The following is a 23,549-nucleotide window of genomic DNA, read 5'->3' as shown; positions in this document are numbered from 1 at the left end:
TGTGCCAAACCGCACACCAATCGATTTTGGGGCTTGCCAATGGGGCATAAGTTGAAAATAGTGATAATGGAGTGATGAAAGCTAGTTGTCTGATGACAGGAAAGATTTTGCTAAAACAGGAAAGAGTTGTGTTGAATATAACGAGGCCTTATTGGTAATGCTCGACCTCAACCAATATCATAGTTATCTTAGATGGTTGTGAGCAAATTGTTCACATTAAGAACTCTTGCCGAAACCCGGGATTGAACCAGGGACCTTCAGATCTTCAGTCTGACGCTCTCCCAGCTGAGCTATTTCAGCCAGGTGTTCTGTGCCAACCCGCATAGGGATTTTGGGGCTTGCCAATGGGGAATTAGCCAAGATTAGTGATAATGGAGCGATGAAAGCTAGTTGTCTGATGATAGAAATAGTTTACCTAAAACAAGAAATCGTAGTGTTGAATATAACGAGGCCTCATCGTTAATGCTTGACCTCAACCAATATCATAGTTATCTTAGATGGTTTTGGGCAAATTGTTCACATTAAGAACTCTTGCCGAAACCCGGGATTGAACCAGGGACCTTCAGATCTTCAGTCTGACGCTCTCCCAGCTGTGCTATTTCGGCCAGGTGTTCTGTGCAAAACCGCATAGGGATTTTGGGGCTTGCCAATGGGGCATTAGCCAAGATTAGTGATAATGGAGCGATGAAAGCTGGTTGTCTGATGACAGGAAAGATTTTGCTAAAATAGGAAAGAGTTGTGTTGAATATAATTTTCAGCAGAGTTAATTTAAATGCTATTCAATATCAAATTTTAAGTATCTTTACTTTTGCGTTTAAGACATTTGAACAGCAGCAATACAGGTTGAAATGGGAGAAAGGTCTCTTAAATTTAGATCGGATGGTCTAATTTGCATGAACACAGAAATTATCATCCAACATAAGAGGCGCTTAAACATGGTTGGGAAAAGGATAAGAATAAATTATGCATTGTAAATTCTAAATTTAATAAAATTCATATAGACAAATTAAATATATGTCAGACAGTTTATTTACCTACAATACCATCTTGAATACTTTGTGATGCTAAAGTAGATTTGACATTATTAGAAAAAAAGAACAAAGATAAATATGTTATTATGAATCAATATGTAGTAGAAGAAAAAATAAATCAATATTATAGCTGTGGAGATGATGATACAATAGGAAATACAGGATTCAAAGAAACAAGTTAATTAAGAACCTTAGTAATATAAAAATGTACTTGGACATTGTTGATTTATTACAGAAAGATTCAGGAGGCAGATGATATCAGTCTATATTTGATTTTTTTAAGTAGTGTAAGTTGTATAGTAAGATCTAATTTATTTCATTCATTTATATATATATATATATATATATATATATATATATATATATATATATATATATAACGTTTTTAGCCTACCGCTATTAGTACTCATGAAGAAGAACAAGAAGCAGAAGTAAAAGAAGAGAAATAAAGGATGGAGAAATTAGATTTTTAAAAAACACTAAGTTATTTATTCGTATTTAAAAGTATATATGCATGTTTGTGCCTGTGTATACATATACATTCTTGTGTCTATGAGTGTGTATGTGTGTGAATTTGCGCACTCATACACATTATTGAGGTGTGTATTATTAAATTCCCTATGGATATCATTGATGACCGCACTCCAGTCCAGTAAGTGGCGGTAGATGCACCTTAAGTTGGTTGCCATCCGCCAATAAAACATAAAAGAAGAAGATGAAGGAGGAGAAGAAGAAAATTAGTTTCTCCTTTTTCTCTGGATTGTTTAAGCTTTCGTCGAGACAGTAAGTATCTTCATCCAATTGTATCCGTTTATAGAACTTTCTGCTGGATCTGACAACTTTAATCGGCTTATATGTTATTTAAGCTAAACTTATGAAGCATTCATTGTTGTCCTGGTATTTTTATATGAAAAAAGACATTGCACACCGAAAGAACTATTCGGCTACGTCGCACAAAACTGCATATATACCAAAATTACTAATTCAAATGTTTTATTATTATTATTATTTATTTATTTATTTCATTTTTTTAATATTGTGCATAACATCAGTGATGTTACATTTAACCTAGTGAAAGGTTTACGTAAATATCCGTGTTCTGACGACACAACACTGCTTTACATAAACACGGATGAAAGGAAGAGTGTTTTAGGGTCGATCTCTCCAAAATGTGGAGACATAAAAACAGACATGTTGCCTTTGTAATTTTGGTTTGGTTGTTTGGTTTAGCATGTCTTCCATTCCCCCAGGTGAACCTCAGCTCGTTTACTTGAAATTCGAATCAGCCAATAACATGGCCAAAACTCAGTATCATGGCTTCTAGACGACGGCTACATTCTGAAGTTTTAGCTAAAAATTAGTAATGGAAAGAAATGGGAAAGCATTAAAAAATTACAAGGAAGTTTGACTGGTGGGCTGAAATGTTTGCATGGATGACAATGGACAGAATCCATAAAAGGGGAGTATTCAGCCCAAACAATGATGTAACCAGCATGACTGGAAGCTGCATCCCCAGCCCCCTAATGACATGTCCTGAAATTTAACTGCACTTGTGGGTCATCCTTGCACTTGCTGAAGTCTGAATAGATTAATGCAGAGTAAATGTGAGACTGTAACTATAGATATTAACCAATAATCAATAACATAGTATTTTATCTGTTCATTATCAATAATTACAGTAAGGTTTATTTATTTGTTTATCCTGTCTACCTCTCTTCTCAAAAGTTAATTTGCTATCAGGTCAATAGTCAACAGACTTTACATGCATTTTAGTGGGTACTTGGTCAATGCCTAAAAGGCAGACCTAACATGAATTTACAACTCAACTCTTTTAGGGAAAAAATAAGAGTGACCTTTAAATTGGGTTTGAATTTTTCAATTCAGTAGCTGAAAGACTGTAATTAGATCAGAAACTACAAATCTATTTAGCTCATGGGGATGATTTTCTTTTGTGGTGAAAGTAAATGGGACATAAAAAGACTTGGTTGATGTTCAAAAGCTTTAAATCAAATAAGAAATACTATAACTCTCTGGCTACTAAAGCTTTCTCTAATGTGGCTCATATTTCCACTTCAGGAAGTTTAAGCAGTCACAGAGTGACAGCTGCTTAAAGCTAACGACTGAGAAACAGGTTTTAAAAGAGCAGAAACGTAGCATGAGCCCATTCTGAAAATAAACCCTTTTATGGTTACAGATCTGTCTGGAATTTGAAACGACAAAGAGTTTTCAGTTACAAATATCAGACCAGTTTTTCTCAGTTTATCTCTAACCAATCACAGAAAATCCTTAATCAGGTTCATTATGGCTGATAACTTATTTTAACTCTGGAATATGTTTTTCTTTATTCATTCTCATTTATGTTACATTACAGTGTAACATAAATGCCATGACTTTTACTCACCAGCCATAAAAATGGTGATACAATGCCACATGAAGTTTCATTTGTGACTTGTTTTTAGTGAAAAAAAGGGAAGTAAGTAGTTTTCTTCGATTACAGAAGAAGCAAAGACGGTCCTGCATTTCCCAACATGTTCCCTAAATCAATTTGTAAACTAAAGGTAGGAGAAAACGTTTGGTTAGAGATTAGGGCTGTAATGATTCCTCGAATGATTTGAGTACCTCTATTACTAAAATATTCTTCTACAACAGCCCTGTTTGATATTTAAAAGACTTTAAAAATGGTTCCACTCTTCCTGTGTCAGATATTCTAAAATCTGAATCTCTACAAACAGATTTTGGATTGCACGAAATAATCAATAATCTGGGACGTTTTTGCTCCTGGTGTGTTTTTTTGGGGGGAGGGGGGCGACTGTGGATAGACTTGACTTGCAATTGGAAAGTTGTTGGCTTTACTCCTGTTTCCTGAAACCACCTGTTGATGTGAGCCTGGTTTAGTCTACTTAAAACAAACGGACTCATTTTTCTTTTAGTTGTGGGATGTGGGAACAAAAACAAAATAATTAACAAAAGATGGATGCCTTTTTTGTAAAGAAAGTCCAATTGGTGTTCATTTTGGATAAGTTTTCCTGAAAACCCAGAAAAATGCAACTAAAAGGATCACATTTTTCATTTTTTCAATTAGCTTGGAACACAGCATCTTCTTCCTATCTTATACTTGGTACTCCTGACCCAAACACATCCAACCAATACATTTTCGCATAATTTGTTTTGCAAGGTTCTGGTTTACTTAGAATTTCAGTGTTAGAAGAAACCCAACCTCAAGAAAAGGTTATAAGATTATAAACTCAACAAGTGATTCAGACCAAAGTTAACAAACCATAGATGATTAAACTCTTTTGATATTTGATACTCTCTGACTTATTTTTGATCTGAAACACTGACAGATTCTGCTTTTTTCTGGGAGAATTTTACAAAATTTTGAAAGAACCTCTCAACCTTAAGAACTAAAATAAAACATATCCCACCAACAAAATTATTTGTTGGTATCTATACTTGCATGATGGGGCGGAAATTTGAAAAGCTAAAGCTTCACACGTCAGTGAAGTCCCCAATAACAGAAAAAGCTGATTCAGACCTTTGATGTGAAACTATATCATTTGACCAGTTCTGGAGTAGGAGGAGAGGAAGTAGTCACAAACAGATTCAGTTTCCGACTTAAGGTTGTTACATTGTCAATAAGACGATATAAAATGTTAGGTAATGAATTGTGGATGACATCATAGTGGCTTTGTATAATCAAACATTGGAAACCACCAGCCAACCCCCATGTAGAAGCAATAAGAGGCTAGGTCTACTATTTTTCAAATGAGAAAGAAAAGGGTGCATTAGACACTCTCCCTTCACCTTGGACCAGTTATGGTCCAAGGTGGTGGTCTTTAAAACAGCCTTATATGCTGTCTTAAAGTGATGGTTATTCCACTTTCACATAAATGTTTTCTTCTATGCCTGAATCACATTTTTCTCTGTCCCACACTACAACTCGGTCATATGACTTCACATCATGAGATTATGTGTTTGGGTGTTTAAGGTCAAAGATATTTGCTATTTTTATCCATTACAAATCAAGTGTTTGTATACTTGGATGAACAGTGACATGTTCTGTAATTTATATAGTTCAGTGTTAATAGATTAAATCCTGATGTCTAAACTAATCTTCATAGACTTGTTTAAAAATGTTCATGTAACGTAGCTAAGGCTTCTGTTGAAATACTGATTGGTAATTGGAGATAATCAGCTTAGGGTTGTAATGACTTGGTATAAATGAACACTCAGAGCTATCTAGTTTTGAACAAACCACAACATCTTTTATTAAAGACCAGTTGCATCTTTCTGTCAGATCAGATGTTGCCTTTATAAACTGCTGCTTCATCATTCATACAATCATCATCATTATTCACTCTATACTATGTGTGATGTGTTACAGGTCAGAGAGTGCTGAACCTGGACAGTGTTTCAATGAATCGTCTTGATTCCTAACAAGATGATAGTGTGAGACTTTTTACAATTTTTTATGGTTGATGACCAAAATTATGATTATGCTTACTGATATCTTGATTCTTTGTTAATTTAACCATACCTGTTTCATTTAACTAGATGTAATAAGTAAGCCTGCTTCTTGGTTTTTTTATTACAGTCTAGTTGTGTCTGAATGATTGTTCACATATTTAGAAATAAGACCGAATAATAATTTGCTAGAGGCGTGAATATAGGAAGATCTACAGAATAATAACTTTTTGCCCTGAAGTTGTGTAATTTTACTTTGATTCAGGAGACTGCTGCACAGAGGAGACTTTCCTAGCCCTATCTGTGTGTCCTGCAGGAGTGATACATCAAAGGACCTTCACTTTGAATTTAAAGCAGAATCCTTATCTGCTGAAGAGATGTAAGATGACAAAAACAGAACTTCAAGAAAATTTGTTTAAAAATAGACTGAATTGATGTTATTCAAGTGAAAATGTTTGTAGCTCAAATGTATGTCAAAGAGATATGACAGTTGAAGAGATTGGACAGATGGATGGATGAACGGATGGATGGGCCGACGGATGAATGGAACCAGACTTCTCATTTGGCCGTTTTGAAAACCAACAACTTAGCTGCTTTCACAGTCTAAGCAAAAACAATAAACCCTCAGTTCCTTCAATAGTTGTGATTGTTGGAAAAGTGTTTTGAGACAATCTGCAGAATAACAACTAATAAAACTGTCTTTTCACTTTACCATATTTATTAGACATATGCTGTATATATGTATATATATAATTTTTAATTTGCTTCCTTATTTCAGAATCCAGCTACAGAGCCCAGACTCACCCGATCCTAGCTGTGCATCATACAGGAGTGATAAATCAAAGGATGTTGTCATCTTCTTTAAAATACATTCATCACAAATGTAAGCTGTTATTGAAATAGATCAATTTGAAACCACCCAACATCTCAAAAAATGTTTTCCGTGCTACATCATGATAATTTTTTAAGCAAAAGTAAAGTAACATTTGCCAAATGGTATGTTTTAGAAATGCACTAATAGTTGGCATCTTGTGTTTACTGGCCAGCAGTTTTGACCCCCCAACTCTGATTCTGACCGATTACATTTTTTCTAAGGATGATAACACAAGCCATTAAAAGTATGCAGCAGGTTCTTTGAGAGAGATGGTATATTTTTTATTTCAACATGAAATGAAGAAATTTCAGGATTTCTTCCCCTTTTATAGATCATTTTTGTAGATCAAAAATGAGTCACAAATTTGTATATAAGGATATATAAATGTAAAATAAGGGATGCATTTATACAGCAAAAATAGTCTTTGATGCATTTAATGAATAGAATAAAAAATGTTTTGGTGTTTTACCAAAACACCAATCACACTTATTGATGTATTAATCAATCAGTGTGATCTCTAACTGATTAATATTACTCTACTATTCACAATAACTACAACTTTTGATATTATTAATTCCTTCAAGTTTGATTTTTAATTTAAAAAAATCTACAGATTCAGCACTACACGTGTCTTATAAAAGAAAGTAAACTTGCTCTTTCTTTTTCTCCATAGACATGAACAGAAAAGCTCACAGAAATGTTTCTGCCTACAATATAAAGAAGATTTTGTAAATCTGTGTGAGGATGGAAAAGTGTTGGTAGAGGGAGCATTACCAGATATCATAAAGCAAGACCTTAACAAAGTTCACCTGAAGCAGCTAATTGATCATATTCTCAAAAGTAAGAAAATCTTCCCTGAGATAGAATTTTTTTTACATGTAAATTAAGTGTGTGAAATGTACTTTTTATAATTCCCTAATTGATTTTTTGTTTATTCAGACGCTGATGCTGCAGTTTGCCAACGTAAACTTAAATCTGCTTTGACAAAAAAGTTTCAGTGTGTGTCTGAAGGGATTGATAAAGCAGGAAACTCAACCCCTCTGAATAATATCTACACAGACCTCTACATCACAGAGAGTGGAACCAAAAAGGTGAATGAAGAACATGAGTTTAGACACATCGAAACAGTTTCCAGAAAGCAAAACGGAGAAGAAGCGACGATCGGACTGGAACAGCTCTTCAGAGGTTCACCTGGACAAAATAACCCAGTCAGAACAGTGATAACAAGGGGAGTGGCTGGCATTGGGAAAACTGTCCTAACACAGAAGTTCACGCTGGACTGGGCTGAAAACAAAACCAACCAGGACATCCAGTTCATATTCCCCTTCACATTCAGGGAGCTGAATGCTCTGAAAGGGAAAGAGTTCAGCTTGGTGGAACTTGTTCATCATTTCTTTCCTGAAACCAAGGAAATCTGCGAGTTTATTGAGTTCCAGGTCATATTCATCTTTGATGGTCTGGATGAGTGTCGACTTCCTCTGGACTTCAAAAACAATGACATCCTGACTGACATTACCAAGCCTGTCTCAGTGGATGCACTTCTGACAAACCTCATCAGAGGGAAATTGCTTCCCACTGCTCGTCTGTGGATAACCACACGGCCTGCAGCAGCCAGTCGAATCCCTCCTGACTATGTTGACATGGTGACAGAAGTCAGTGGGTTTGATGACCCACAGAAGGAGGAGTACTTCAGAAAAAGATTCAGAGATGAGGAACTGGCCAGCAAGATTATCTCCCATATCAAGACATCAAAAACCCTCCACAACATGTGCCACATCCCACTCTTCTGCTGGATCGCTGCTACAGTTGTGGAGAACGTCTTTAAGACAAGTCAGACCAAAGAGCTGCCAAAGACAATGACTGAGATGTACATCCATTACCTATTGGTCCAAACCAAAGTTAAGATGGTGAAATATGATGGGAACAATGAGACAGATGAACACTGGAGTTCAAAGAGGAAGGAGATGATGAAGTCTCTGGGAAAACTAGCTTTTGAGCAGTTGCAGAAAGGAAACTTGATCTTTTATGAATCAGATTTGAGAGAATGTGAAATCAGTCTCCAAGGTGCTTCAGAGTACTCTGGAATGTTCACACAGATTTTTAAAGTAGAGAGAGTGCTGTCTGATGTCAAACTGTTCAGTTTTGTACATTTGAGTATTCAGGAGTTTCTTGCTGCTCTTCATGTCCATTTGACCTTCACAGAGTCTGGTGTCAATCGTCTGAAAGAAAACACTCTGCCAACATTGTCCGCATTGTTGAAGAAACCAACGATCCTCAGTTTTTACCACAGTGCTGTGAACAAGACCTTACAGAGTCCAAATGGGCACCTAGATTTGTTCCTTCGCTTTCTGTTGGGACTTTCACTGGAGACAAATCAGAAACTCCTGCATGGTCTGTTGAAACAAACGGAAAGAAGCTCTCAGATCAATCAGAAAACTGCCCAATACATTAAAGAGAAGATCAATGAGAATCTGTCTACAGAGAAAAGCATAAATCTGTTCCACTGTCTGAATGAACTGAAAGATGGTTCTCTTATGCAAGAGATCCAGCAGTTCTTATCTGCAGGAACACTACGCACTGATAAGTTGTCTCCTGCTCAGTGGTCGGCCCTGGTCTGCTTCTTATTATCTTCAGAAGAAAATCTTGATGTATTCAACTTTACCAGATTTTCTGTCTCTGAAAACATTCTTCTCAGGCTGCTGCCATTGATCAAAGTCTCAAAGAAAGCTGTGTAGGTACACATTTTATTTCAATATCATTTGCTTTGTTAGTAAAAGCTTAGCAAAAAATTAACCCTCAGTTCATTTTTTTACATGTTCTTTTTCAGACTGACTTTCTGTGTCCTTTCACAAAGTAGTCTTGAAGCTTTGTCCTCAGTTCTCAGCACCACGTCTTCTTTGAGGGAGCTGGATCTTAGTAACAACAACTTACAAGATTCAGGAATGAAACAGATTGTTGAGGGATTGGGGAGCCCAAACTGTGCACTCAGAACTCTTAGGTGAGATATTCAGAACCAAACATAATACTCAAGATGCTAACAGTACTCTTTCACCTGTCTAATATACTGAGTATTACAATTGCTACCTGTTTTTTTTTATTTTAAAGTATTAGATTATTTTTGTTGGAATTACTTCAGACAGTACTTTGTTTTGTGCCTGTAGAGATTATATTGTTGTCTACAAATGAAAGAATTTCTATTGCAAAACATAATTTATGCATATATTATGAAAATATGTTGTGAATAATAATTAAAATTGTATTTTGAAATTAATCTTTGAATTATATAGAAACACCTCTAGTTTTGGAGCATGTTTTTGGTTTATGTTTTTTGTAACATCCGTGGTGCAAACTGTTGCATTCAAGTTTTTATTTGCTTAACAGAAGTTCAACCTTTGTTTTTCATTTTTCTTCAGAATGAGTGGTTGTTCCATCTCAGAGAGAAGTATTGACATCTTACATTCACATCTGAGCAGCTTATCTCGACTGAGAGAGCTTGACATGAGCAACAACATCCTGCAAGGTTCAGCAGTGAATAAGTTGTCTGAGGGACTGAGACGTTCATTTTGTCAACTGGAAATTCTCAGGTCAGCATGGAGTAAAGCAATACTTGAAATTTAGCCATTACATTTTTTTGGACATTCCGAACATAATATTTTGTCTGTTCTTTTGCACTTCTTTTTCCCCATAGGCTGAATCTTTGTTGCCTCTCAGAAACTAGTTGTGAAGCTTTGTCTGCAGTTCTCAGCTCTGAGTCTGCTAGCCTTAAAGAGCTGGACCTTAGTAACAACAACCTGCGGGATTCAGGAGTGGAGCTTCTATCGACTGGACTGGAGAGTTCATACTGTAGGCTAGAAACGCTAAGGTAATCCCTGACTAATGAGCTCATTGGATGATTGTTGAACTCAGTCCAGTAAAATTCTGACTCAAAGCAAAAGTGCTGGTTAAAAAAGCGACTGTGTTCTTAGTGAAATCAGTTAGATATTTCATCAGAAAAATAAACCTTAAATAATGCTACACTAGTAAATTTCAAGTTCTGGTTATAACCCAATAAAGTTTTTGCCACTTCTGATGCGTTTATTTTTGGGCATTCTGAAGCCTTTTTGCTTTGTGTTATTCTTACTGTATTAGTTTGATTTTAAAATGTTGCTGTGCTTTGTGAACGTGGTCAAACTACCGGTACCAAATTTTTTTCTTGAACTTGACACAGAAAAACATACTTCTTTTATCTTTTATTGTCTTTTATTGGGCTGCCATTTGATGCAAAGAAAAAGGATTTGTGAAAAAATAATTATTTTTAGCAAATAGATTTTTGCTAATTATTTGCAATTTTTTTTAGCTAATAATTTTCTAGAAAGTGTGATGTACATTTGTATTTAGCCCCTTTTACTCTCACGTCCTGAAATACACCCTTCCTACCTTCAGAAAGCATGTAGGTACTAAAATAGATAGAACTTGGCAAGATATCTAATATAATCCTCATTTTTATTCTGAAAATAAAGTTTTGTCTTTTCCCAACATCTATAAAAGAAAAAAATGCCATCACTTTTGTTGACCAAAGTCTTCAGTTTGTAAGAATGACATAATTACTAAAGTCCTGCCTTGTGCTCAACTACCTTGTTCTGTGTGTGTAGACTGTCTGGCTGTATGGTCACAGGAGAAGGATTTGCTTCTCTGGCATCAGCTTTGAATTCCAACTCTTCCCATCTGAGAGAACTCGATCTGACCTTTAACCATTCAGATGATGCTGGAGTAAAGCTTCTATCTGCTAATTTGAAGGATCCACAGTCCAAGCTTGAAGTTCTCAGGTATGGAAAGGCCCGATTCAATCACAGACAAATTCACTGTGTTGAGACAAAGAAAATATGTTACTGTCATTGTGTGACGTAAAGAAGAATTAACATTTTTCTTCCCTGCTAAATTTCTTCAGAATACATCCAGCTGGAGTCAAGTGGTTAACACCAGGACTGAGGAAATGTAAGTACAGTTTTGTTTTTGACCTTATCACTAGTTCACAAAAAAGCAAGCTCCAGGCTATTTTACCAATTACTAATTTTCGGGTATGAGATCAGAAACTGTGACCTAAATTAACAAATGGGAACAAAAGCCAGATTCTGCCTATAGTAAACTCCAACAACCACATATCCACAAAAACATTTAGATGTTTAGGCTGTGGGTTCACACGGATCCAGTGTTTTGGGAGACCAAAAACAATCATTTTTGAAGCCAGGTTCCAGAGTGGAAGAATTTCAAAATGCCAGTTTCATGTTTCAGTGTTGTGATGATTTGAGAGTCCTAAGTTTAGCATGTTTATTCTTCTCTACATATGGTGAATAGGTTAGTTCATTATAGTTCCAGTTGCACCTGAAAGGGGGTTGTGACAGGTATAAAGGTAGCTCAAACACAGTGTTTCAGGACTCTGACTGTTCTGTCTCTTTCTGAGGCTGGCTAACGTTTTTGGATTGCTCTTTTTTATTTCTGGGTCATTCAATCTTGTCACTAATTCAGGCTAAATGTTTTTTTTCTATTATTGACTTAATCATCTTTTCTTTTCACAATGAACAGTTTTTTGACATAAGTAGATTTGAGCAAGATAAGCTTTGTTTGTGGAGCGTCCAATTTGTTACTAACTATGAACCATGTAGGTAACATCGTGTACATGTGAGCCACATCTTTTTTGAAGTCATGAAGTAGCTCCATCTCTCTTTGTGACTGGTGTGTGCCACACTCACACAAACAACAGTGTTGCAGCGCCACCTATTGGCCTGGCATGCCTACTACAATGTCTTTGCTGGCGTGACATCCTCTAGTTTGAACACACATTATTTTTTGTTTTTAAAAATTTACCATATTCGTCTCTGTGTGGACGATGTCATAGATTATGTTTGGTTTATTATGGAGGAAATGTGATACAGAATAGCTTACGGGTGAACAGCTAAAAAAATGAAAAAAATGAAACGTGACAAAACGAAGGGGAAAGCTTCTCCATCAACATGCTGCAATGTAATAAACAGTCCATCTGTTGTGGTACATATTTATACATGTCTTTCTGAAGAATGTGTTTTATCAAGAATACCTCCTCTGTGACTTGGTTTGCTGAAACTTTTCACTAAAACCAGAAGTTTATCTGGAGCTACTCTTTATTGGCTACATTACCTAAAAACTGCAAGAATAGTTTTTTAATATGTGGTTAGAAGGATAGATGTGTTTATTGAAATGTCCAGGTGGGATAAAGCAGAGAGGGGATACAGGTTAATGTGTTGCATTATAACTATTATTACTGTGAATCACAGGATTTACTCACAAGGCATTATTTTCTGTTTTGCTCTTCAGATTACTGTGAGCTCACAGTCGACACAAACACGATGAACCGAAATGTGAAACTGTCAAACAACAACACAAAGGCATCATATGTGGAGGAGGCTCAGCCATATCCTGATCATCCAGACAGGTTTGAGAAGAACCATCAGGTGATGTGTTCAAATGGCCTGACAGGTCGCTGTTACTGGGAGGTCGAGCTAATGGGAGGGGTTCACACTTCAGTGAGTTGCAAAGGAATTATCAGGAGAGGAGAGGGAAATGATGGTTGGTTTGGTGGAAATGACCAATCCTGGACTTTGTTCTTTGATGGCAACTCTTACTCTGTTTGGCACAATAAAAAAGGAATATCCATCCCTTACACCACAGTGGTCACACCCACTTCATCTCACAGGGTAGCAGTGTATTTGGACTGGCCGGCAGGAACGCTGTCCTTCTACAGAGTCTCCTCGGACACATTGATCCACATCCACACTTTCCACACCACATTCACTGAAGCTCTTTATCCAGGATTTGGATTGTGGTCTTGGGTCAATGCTCCAAAAGGTTCATCAGTGCAGCTGATCTCTTTATTTGAGTGATCAGGTCTTTTAACACAACGAGACGGAGAGGTACCAAGCTAGCACTTATCAGCTTAACCAGCTTCTTTGATATATTGACGTTACAATTTACTTGCAATATGATGTAACTCTTATTTTGTTACAACGTAAACTGTCTTGTCAAAGTTATTTATTCATGTATTTATTCATTTATGTATTTTTAAATTAAATGCTTTTTAACAGCATGTAATGGTAAAACTCAATGAGCCAGTAAATGATGGTTAAGAAGCTTATCCAGAAATATTCTTTGACATTGTTATAAATAGTCTTTGTATTTTATATATAAATTGTCTTTTAATCTTGAGTACAAAAGGTCGTTTATTAGGTTAAAATAATATCCATAAATGGTTTTGAATGATACTGAAAGAATTTGAATGTGACTCAAAGGAATTAATTCTGCTTAAATATTTCCAACCAGCACTTTTAGTACTTGATTGAATCCGTTTATATCAAAGAGATGAATCAAAGGAGAAAGAACTCATTATTTACATGGAGACACATTGTTATTGAGGTCGGAAAAATAATTGTACTTGTTTTATTATAACTGAGCTGTACTGTAGTGTGTTTCTGTACGTTCAGATTTGCCTTTAAAAACTTTGATTTGACTGTCATTTAAGTGTTGCTGAATTTAAGGACTGTATTTTGTTGCATTATATTATACATTGAGTATGTTGCACTTTCATGCTTTGGAGAAAGGGTATCCCCGCTTATTTTCTGATGTAGCGGAAGGGCAATGCAATTTTTAAACTGAGCATATTTAACATGAATAACAGTAACCTGTTACAGTACCAGGGGAAACATTACACATTACATGAGGGACTTTGCATGTGTGGAGAAGTACCAAAGTAGGTTTAAGAAAAAATTGTCATGATTTTATAAAACATGTACTTTGGACAAAGACGACTATGGATAACTAATGATACAAATGGTTATCAATGTTCTTCTCAGGATTTCAGGGATTTGGTGTCTACCTTTCATTGAACTGAGGTGGTAGCAGGTTAAAAAAATGCATGCAGTTCTGTAGGACTGGGAAGCAAATCTTTTTGCTAATTAGAAACTATTAAGAAAATGCACAATACCAGGAACCAGCAGAAACACAGAAATTATGTTACCTGTCTAATTACTAATTAACATCAACAGCTACATATTTCTGAGTTTTTAATATAGACACTGCATTGAGCTTAAATACGCATGCTGCAAATATTTCTATTTTACTGCCATCAATTCTTTTTTTCTGAAAAGATTCATCTTTACCAAAATTGGCAATATCACTTTAAATGATTACCACAAATAAAATTTTTCAAAAAATAAATAATCTTTTTTTTTTAACGAGATAACATGATTGTACAGCAGTATCTTTTCTCCTGGTAATAAACTCTTGTTCATTTTCCAGTTTAATTTCCTTTTGTATATAGTCAATAGTTTTGCGCACCATTTTTCTTCCTAAATGTATTTGCTCCCAAGTTTTATTCACTCAGGTCACACGCTCATTTTACTTGCTGATTGTTTTAAGCGTGTTCATGCCTCTCAGGAACTTGTCTTTAATTTTTTATTTAGATTTTTGTTCTCTTTGAGTTATTGCACATGTATTTCAGTTGTTCCTGAAAGTTATTAAAAGTTTATTTTTACCTATCTACATTTATCTGGATTATTTTTGACTCTGCTTTTTCTTTCCAAGACAAACTGACATTTCTAGTTTAAACTGGTATATTTATACAACCTTCTCAAAATGAATTGTTGGAGTTTAACCCCATTCCTTTTGACCAAACCTACTTTAATTTCCTTAGGAGTGAGGTCAGAGCTTGTGGTTGCAATATTGGACCACAATTTTGGAATCTTGATTTTGATTTATTTAAGCCACTTTGGAGCTAATTTGGGAAGTGCATAAGGTTGTTGTCCATTGGGAAGACACAATTGTGTCCAAGCTTTAGCCTCCAACCTGATGTCTTAATCGGTTGTTTTCGTCTTTCCACACATCTATTTGGCTGTGAAGTTCAGTTAATACGATGTTTTCAGTTTTACAAGATTGATTAAAAGTCTCTCTTACAAGAGAATTTTGGCCAAGACTGACAGAAGCACGCAGATTTTACAGAACATTCATAGCAAAACTAAAAAAGTTAACACTATCAATAAAAATTAAATGCTGTTTAACAGTTCAAAGTCTTCTTTTCAGATGAAAGTACATTTTGCATTTGACTTGGTAATCATCAAGGTCCAAGAGGCTGGAGAAAGATTGGAAAGGCACAGAGGCTTCCTCGGTCAGACATGATTTTGGGAGTTGTGTCCTTCAGTTCTCTCTCTCTTTTTTTTTTTTTTATCAAGTTCAATCAGCTCACCAGAAACATTTGAGTGATTCATGCTTTCCTCTCCTGATTTCTTTCTGCATATGCTGATTATATTTTCAGACAGGACTTGGCACTTACACACACACACTGCCAAAATTACAAGCTTCAGAGCATGTTGAATTATTTTTTTAGAATCCAACGAAGGCCAGATTATTTATGACTTGCATATCAAAACCTTGGAATTAATAGATATGTACTTGTAGTGACTTCAGGTGTTCACCAGATGGCAGTATTTCACCACTTACTATTTCTCCATCGTCTTTCAGTTGATGGCTTTTAAGTACGGTAGTCAAGAATTTCTTCACTGAATGAACAAACACCTGCAGTTTTTGTTTAAGTTTCATAAGTTTTTTTTATTATTATTGAAAGAAACCGATTTTGATATAGCCTATATTTTTTTCTTTTGCTTGCTTTTGTTATTTTTGTAATTATGTTATTTATATCAATTATTTTCACTTTGATTCATAAAATACCCCAAATTTTCACAGAACTCTATGTTTTGGTCAATTTGAGTATGTAATTTTTAAATATTAAATGACTGACAATTTGATCAGTTATTCAGTACTTAAGTGGACTTTTTACCAAATACGTTTTTACTCTTACTAGAATAATTTTTGGGGCAGCTACTTTTATTTTTATTTGAGTAAAAATATATTGAAGTTGTGCTACTCTTGAGTAAAATTTGTGGGTACTTTACCCTCTGCTTGCAAAGATAAGCAAGCTAATATTCTGATTTACGAAGTTGTAACTCAGTTAGTGTTTCCCTTTGTTTTGTTAGTATTCCTGTTTGTACGTCTTACTGTTTGCCTTTGTCTAAGTTTCCCATTTATCTTTTAAAATTGCATGATGTTTCCCCATGGGTAAAGATTTTTCTGCCTTCTTTCTCCGAAATCTGGTGGTTGCATTATTTAAACTCAACCCATTTTCTGCCTTTGCTATTTGTTTTCAAGCTTTTAAGTATAAACTGTGGGGATACAGACACATGCACACAGAAAATAGGTTGAGAGAGCCCACATGTGAGCAGCACACACATGATTATGCAACCTTTAATGTTGGCAGTTGAAGTTTTTCAGTTCAATATGAGCAACGGCAGAAATAAAGCAGCTAATCTCCCACACTCTTTCTTTTTCTCCCCACCACTTCTGGGTTTTCTGTCATTCAAAGCGCTTAAAAAAGAAAAGTCTTTTAGACTGAAACAGCCCACACGCGCTAATCTGTCAGCAAGTCTTTTATATAGGATTAACAAGACTGTAAAAGAGCAAATCACTGCTGGTAACTCATCCGTTACAAAACACTTATGGAGGCGGCAGCAGTGCCAGGAGGGGAAAGGAAGGAATTACTGGACAGCAGCAGGTCACTGTTGGTGCCATACAGAAAAAGTATATGGGAACGAAGAAACTGTGCAAGAACAAAATTGGATTACTTACTGAATATGTCCTTTTTGATTAAAATAATTAGAAAGTGTGTGATTAACAGTAAACATAATTTCACAGTGTAATTTACGTAAAACCAAAACAAAGGAAAGACTAAAATAATATATTACAATCTGTTTATATTCCTAAAGGGCAATAATTTGCAGTACCTTACTTCTAATTGGCTGATCAATCTCTCTTTAGTAATACTGTCCATATTCAGTATTGTAAGACCAAAATACACAGACTAAAAATCTAAACTTTTAAAATTTGTAACTTTGTAATTGAACTTCTTTATGACTGTACAAATTAGGCAATGTAACATAAAAACCAAATTAAAGTCTAACTATTTAGAAGCAATCTGCTGACTGTTTTTGGCAGCTAATACAATCATTGTGCTTTATAACCTGGAGAAATGCAGAGAAGTAATTATTAAAGGAATACATTCCTGAAGTAAATCAGATGAGACACGGAGGTAAAACTTGAACAGAAAGGTAACGGTACTATTTCATAAATGGGCCTTCATTATAACTGTTAACTACTACTAAAAAAAACAGCTTCATTTCTAAATACTGGTGAATTTTTACCCGAAAACTCAGCTGTTTGCTCTAAAGCAACATATGAATATTTATAAAAAAATATTTTGCATCAATTTCAACTACATATTAAGGTCAAAGATCTTCACATGCAGCTCTTTCTTTCTGTATAAGATGGTTAGCTTCCAGTAAGAGTATCTCCAGAATCCCCAATTCACACTGCAGTGCAAAACAAAATGCATCAGGGACATGGTCATAAGCTTTCTTCAGAAACACAAAACATGCTGACCCAATCTCAGAAGTAAAGATCTGATGCACTATTCCACTACCAAGACTTTGTGCCACTGAGGAAAGCTACAAAGCTCCTCCTGAATCTGAGGCTCAGCAGTGGTTGAAGCCTCCTGTCTGTTAGAACAAACTTTTTCAGGAAGACAGGAAAGTGTCATCTCTTGACAGCTGGAAATCAATCTTAGGTTCCTATTTTTAATTAGGCCCACCATCAGTCCACCACATGTACTAACAAAATCCTCCATGCAACATTAAAGAGGGAATCTGACACCATCTGGAGTGATTCTTCAGACATATCTGTATGCACTTTTAATATTTGCGAAAGGTATAACACAGGTCCTTCACATTTGTGAATTATGTTTTGAATAAATAAAGAACAAATGCAAAGAAGTACCCAGAGTCATAGGAAGATCATTAGATTTTTATAAACCTTCTCGTCTTTTATTTGTTTAATGCATTTAGTTTCCAAAAAGAATGATTCAGTTACACTGATGTTGTAGTTTACAGTGATTGGGCTCCACACTGAGTACATGACATGCATTTAAGAAAAAATAAAATAAAATAAAAAACACAGTATACTCTTATTTTACATTCTTCACCCTGGAATAATTTTCACCCTGAATAACAAATAAAGAACTGAAAAGAAAGTTCAAAGCAACAACATTCAGGGATTTATGTTTAAGTATTTTGAATTGGACACACATCACCAGTTTAAGGTTTTAAGAAGCTGCTCACTTACTCTCTTTCTCGCCTTCTTCATTTGCAGATGCTAAAAGCAAGAGTGGTTTGCAGATGCCAATAAATCAGTCAGTGTAACAATATTAACATATTCTAGTGCAAATGCCAACAAAGACTGGAATGTGTTCAAAGTTGCTCAAGTGTTTATCAGAATATCTCCTGTCTTTACAGGGAGAGTAAACATGACGATGACTGAGCACTTGCATCATTTACCGGCAGGATTCAGCAGGGCAGTAAGTTCATATCAAAATGTTAGAAATAAGACAAATTTTGTGACATCTTCATTAAAAATTAACCTTATTCGAAGATTTTTCTTCACTCTACAAAAATGTTCATTAATTTATCTGTTTTTGACTAGAAGAAGATGAACTGATGTTTTTAAATATTCGTTTCTGGGGCTCCTGACAACAGAACATGCTTTGACAATCCAGTCCTTTTGTTTATGCTTTTCCCACTAATCATCACATCAACATTTAGGATGTTAAAGAGGAACATCAGGAGGCAGCTGATGTATCTGGGCGTCGTTTCTTGTCCTGTCAGAATCTTTTATCTCTCACACTCCTAAATATGCTTCTGTCCTACTAAAACACAAATGTTTCCTAGATTGTCTTTTTTTCTAACCATTAAAAAAAATGCATTAAACTACTCATTGGTTTTTATGTATCTTATATAGTAGGACGAGTTGAGGTCAAGCACAGATGCAACAGAAATGCCACACTAACCTCACATTAACAATGTGGAAATAGCCCTTTTCAAAAAAGTTCACATGCCGTGACGCCTTGAGATGAGTCCCGCTTAGAGACTATGTTACATACAGACAATGTATGGCTGTTGTTTCCACAATGGGCCAATGACAAATGGTAGTCAAATCTCTTTTTCCTAGCTCCCATGTGTAGGTGTATTTAAGGTTTTCCAAGTACAGCAGGTGAGAGGGGCCTGTCCTTTGAAACACAAGATATTTAAGGAATCTTTTCTTGGAAGTTATTAATACAGGGGATTATCCAGTGAAAGTGGGATGCATTAAATAAAACAAAAGCATTGAAACACATGTTTAATGTTTGTTTTCAGTGAATATATTTCCAACTGGCCTGTTGGCTTTCATTTATCACAAGATGTTGGCAATAACCCAACAAACCAGGTATTTAAAGAAATGCATCATATGCATCAAACTTTTGGCCTGTAAAAATCTTTCTGATTACAAACACATTACACAAGAACCATGTCATGATAGGCAAAAAGCATAGATTTTTGACAGAGGAGTAAAAACGGCCCATTAACATTTGATGAGCTTTAGAAAAAAACATTAGGTGTAATTTTCCATCAAACCAATAACACAGCACTCAGTTACAATGGTCTTTTTGTACTATGATTGCACAAGACTCCACTGCTGAAGAAAAAAGTATTAAGTTTAAAGCTCACTAGAGAACATTTGGAAAATCCTGGGACACTATTCTGGCCAGTCCAGCCTGAGAATCTTTGAAGGGAGCTAAAGATTAGGGTGATGGTAAAGAGGTGTTTTAATCTCAAAAACCTGGATCTCAAAGACTGGTGAAAATATACGTACTGGTGATCAGCAATTATAATTTATTGTTAATAAATTATTTTGTTAACTTATACCATTTTTACATTTTTTGTTATTTTTTAAAAGATGCCGATCTCATTTTTGATCAGAAACAGACTTCTTAGTTGGGCAAATATGATTGGAATTTTAAATCTGCCAGGTTTATGAATATTTTTGGATCTAAATTTAAAAGGCTGGAAGATAAGAGACAGTTAGTGATTCCAATCCTAACCCACATTAATTATAAATTTGTGCTTTGGTCCTAAATTTTTGGGACAAGTTTTAAAAACTGTGCTCATTAATTGTGCTTGTTTGTTGGTCTCAACCCTTCCACATCCTCTGGTTCTAAATTTAAGTCAAGAAAGCACCAGTTTATTAGGGCCACAGCCTAAATTGTGGGAGGGGAAGTGGCAAGAACTGGTGCTTAAGGAAGGACTTGCACCAGTTTCTCAGTGGAAATGGTTTGGTGGGAAAACCCTCTTTATGATTTTTCTTTCTTTCTTTTTTTTTCAAATTAGGGAGCAAAAAGGGGCAGTGTTTTTGAAATCACACAAATTATTTCCTGCTCTCAATGCCTTTATATTTGCTTCACATCCAAAAAATACAAACTATGAAGCCTCCACTTATTTCACTGAGAAAGCAAAAAACACGAAAGACTCCTCAAGCCCCAGATAGAGCTGATTTTCTGGATCCAATGCACAGATTCTGTTGCCTAGAGACTCCTACAGAAACAGCAGCTCAAGATTAAACACATATTTCTCTGTGTGACATTCAGTTTATTCTTGTCTCTACCAAACACTTGCATGCTCAATATCTAAAAGGAATGTGTTGAGTATCTTTTTTTTTCTTCAGGCATGGCACAACTAGGAGACAAAATCAGCTTCTTCCTCTGCACATTACAGCTCAAAGACACATTTACAGTTTTAGACAAGGACTATGTGAATCAACAACATGGTCTCACATCACAGACACGTAGAAAGACACACATATAAACACGCACACACTTACAGTTCACATATAATACACAGAGACGCTTCTAACAATGGATTCTTTTTTCTATATATTTTTCTTGTGTATACATAAAGTATACAAGATAGAGGTGAAGATTTACAAACAGAAACATTTTGTCTAATTTTATAACAGAAAACAAACAGACAGCTTCAATGTTGAAATATACTGTTTTTTAAAATCATTTTAAGTAATTATTGCAGTCTAAACAATATGGCTTTGTCTAGTGAAAAGTCCTATCTGAGCTAGAAAATGAGTAAAATAAAGGAACAGGTTTTACAGTGTGCAGCTTCATCAGTCCTATTAATCTCTAAATTTATTTACATTGGAACAATGTATTAATCACACACGCTGCATAACTAACCACTGACTCGCCATCAGGTTGTTTAGGAATGACCGACATGCTGTGTTTTACACATGAATGTCCATATATTCTAGTTCTTTCACTAGAGATTGTTGCTGAATTACAGTACATCTACTCAAATACGACGTGACGAATCACTATAGTTTGTTTTTTTTTCCCTAAAAGATGCAGGAAAGTGAAGTACTATCAGCTCTTCAGGCAGTGAGATGCAACAGCTCACACACCTGTTCCTCTCCGGCTTGGCCTAAACTTTTGTTTTCTACGCAGTACGGCAGAGTTTTTCACCAGCAAGCAAACTGGTGGCGACGAAAGAAACAGAGAGATCTCACCAGGATTTCTTTGGTCTTGATGTCGATGAGATTCACTTGAGGTGAACATCGAAAAATAACAATCTTGGTTGCACTGAAATAAATTTTTGCAGCACGTTAACAAAATAAAAGAAACAGTACTTTCAATCATTGCCTGATGAGTAATATCCATTAAAATATAATAATGAAAAGATATAATAAAATATGAGTTTGTGATCTAAATGAGCAAATATTTATCAACCATCAATGACAGGAGTAAGAGATACTCCCAAACGTTTCAGGGTTGAGTTGTTTGATTGTCTAAGTGAATCAGACTGCTAACTTTGTTTATATTTTTTTCCATCTGTTACACAAACAAACATAAAATTATTCAAAGGGTTATGGAAGATCTGCTTGAATATAAAATTTTCTAGTTTTCAGCCTGCTTAACATTTTTTTTACTTGATGGCAGTCTAATAAGCTGTTGGCAATTTCTTTGTGAAACAAAACGGCCTCTTGAAGGATTTCCTGAACACCTTTGTGTGAAAATAGTGCTATTTTAACACAAAATAGATCATTCCAAAAACTGTCTTTGAGCAACTACATTGACTCACAAATTAATCCCTCACTTACGACTTCCTCTGCAAGAGGAGATGATATGAAGGCACATGTCCTAAAAACGTTTCTAATGTAGCAAATGTCATTGAAAGGCCTTCTTTAGGCTTGTAAAAGTAGAAAACGCCCACTATGGTGACTGAAGCTTGCTGGAAAACGTGGTGGCAGTGCTCTTTGAAAATGTGTGCACTGTGGAATGTTGTTCTCCATTAAAGGAATGTGACAAATGCTTCAATCTAAATCAATACACAATAAAAGTTAGAAAAGGATAAAACATGCACTACCTGGCAGTTGAAAGGATAATGCAGGAAAAACCAAAAATTCAAATAATGAAATCTTTGAAGAGTAGAAAAGAAAGAAGTAAAAGGTCTCTACAAAGGCAGTGTGCAGCCTCTAATAGTTTGAGAAACCCCCGCCCCCTCTCAGATCCTTTTTCCTCCTGACGAATTTTGAAACTCAAACATCTACAATCAAAGCCATTTGACATATAATCTTGACCCAAAGTCCCAGACACAAAGATCCCTGCTTCCCCATTGCCCTGCAGCCTGGCCCCAGGCCAGAACGGACCCTAAATTTAGGGTTCGTTTGATTCGCTTTGTTTTTCTGTTTTACTTCTTGAACATATCCTGTAGAGGTCCGGGAAGGTACTTAAGGACAGTGTCGAGAATGCTCTCCTCATCCTCTTCGTCGTCTCCGCAGCCTCTCGGGATTGCCTTCTTTGGGCGTGTCAGTGATCCCTCACATGCCTGCTCCATGGCTGCTTTCTCCTCCGCCTCCTTTTCCTCTTTCTTTTTCAAGCCGTACTGGCAGGCAGAAAAACAAGTGGTGGGAAGAGGAAGACAAAGGAAATTAATCCTAACTCTATTTAAGTATTTTTGTTCACCCATTAGCTTGTGCAAGAGAATTCAATTATATTTGATTTTCTCTTTTGGGATTACAATAAATTACAAAAGATTGGTTGGAAATTTAAAAAAAGAACTTCATTCAAGAAAAGCATAAATGACACTTCTACGTTACGGAGAATAAGCTGATGGTTTTGTTTTATTTAAACAAGCAAATATTTCATTGTTAATTAAACCTTAAGAAATACCATGAACATATTTTTGCAGGGT

The 23,549-nt window shown here is 35.6% G+C and overlaps 2 protein-coding genes and 2 non-coding genes across 5 annotated transcripts in view; 1 reads left to right on the top strand and 3 right to left on the bottom strand.

Annotated features, from left to right (window-relative positions):
• Positions 1-227: 227 nt before the first annotated feature.
• Positions 228-300, bottom strand: trnaf-gaa (transfer RNA phenylalanine (anticodon GAA)). The gene has a single exon. It is a non-coding gene; the product is annotated as a tRNA-Phe (tRNA).
• A 232-nt stretch (positions 301-532) lies between these two features.
• trnaf-gaa (transfer RNA phenylalanine (anticodon GAA)) lies at positions 533-605 on the bottom strand. The gene has a single exon. It is a non-coding gene; the product is annotated as a tRNA-Phe (tRNA).
• A 1,062-nt stretch (positions 606-1,667) lies between these two features.
• On the top strand, positions 1,668-14,921 carry LOC114139121 (NACHT, LRR and PYD domains-containing protein 12-like). Its single transcript, XM_028008800.1, has 12 exons — positions 1,668-1,814; positions 5,416-5,480; positions 5,761-5,874; positions 6,274-6,378; positions 7,043-7,209; positions 7,309-9,100; positions 9,197-9,367; positions 9,783-9,953; positions 10,058-10,231; positions 11,001-11,174; positions 11,297-11,343; positions 12,700-14,921. Exons 2-12 carry the CDS (start codon positions 5,473-5,475, stop codon positions 13,263-13,265), a joined length of 3,489 nt encoding a protein of 1,162 aa, XP_027864601.1. The 5' UTR covers positions 1,668-1,814; positions 5,416-5,472; the 3' UTR covers positions 13,266-14,921.
• Positions 14,922-18,270: 3,349 nt separating this feature from the next.
• The window catches only part of LOC114139123 (complexin-2), a 31,252-nt gene continuing 25,973 nt past the window's right edge, over positions 18,271-23,549 (bottom strand). For both annotated transcript variants that reach the window (XM_028008802.1, XM_028008801.1), the window contains exon 4: positions 18,271-23,240. In XM_028008802.1, the coding sequence (XP_027864603.1) occupies positions 23,046-23,240 (195 nt within the window). In that variant the 3' untranslated portion in view covers positions 18,271-23,045. The remainder of the gene's footprint in view (positions 23,241-23,549) is intronic.

The sequence above is a fragment of the Xiphophorus couchianus genome, chromosome 23 (assembly GCF_001444195.1).
Source record: "Xiphophorus couchianus chromosome 23, X_couchianus-1.0, whole genome shotgun sequence".
Classification (NCBI taxonomy): Eukaryota; Metazoa; Chordata; class Actinopteri; order Cyprinodontiformes; family Poeciliidae; genus Xiphophorus; species Xiphophorus couchianus.
This window is presented reverse-complemented; position numbering and strand designations above follow the sequence as displayed.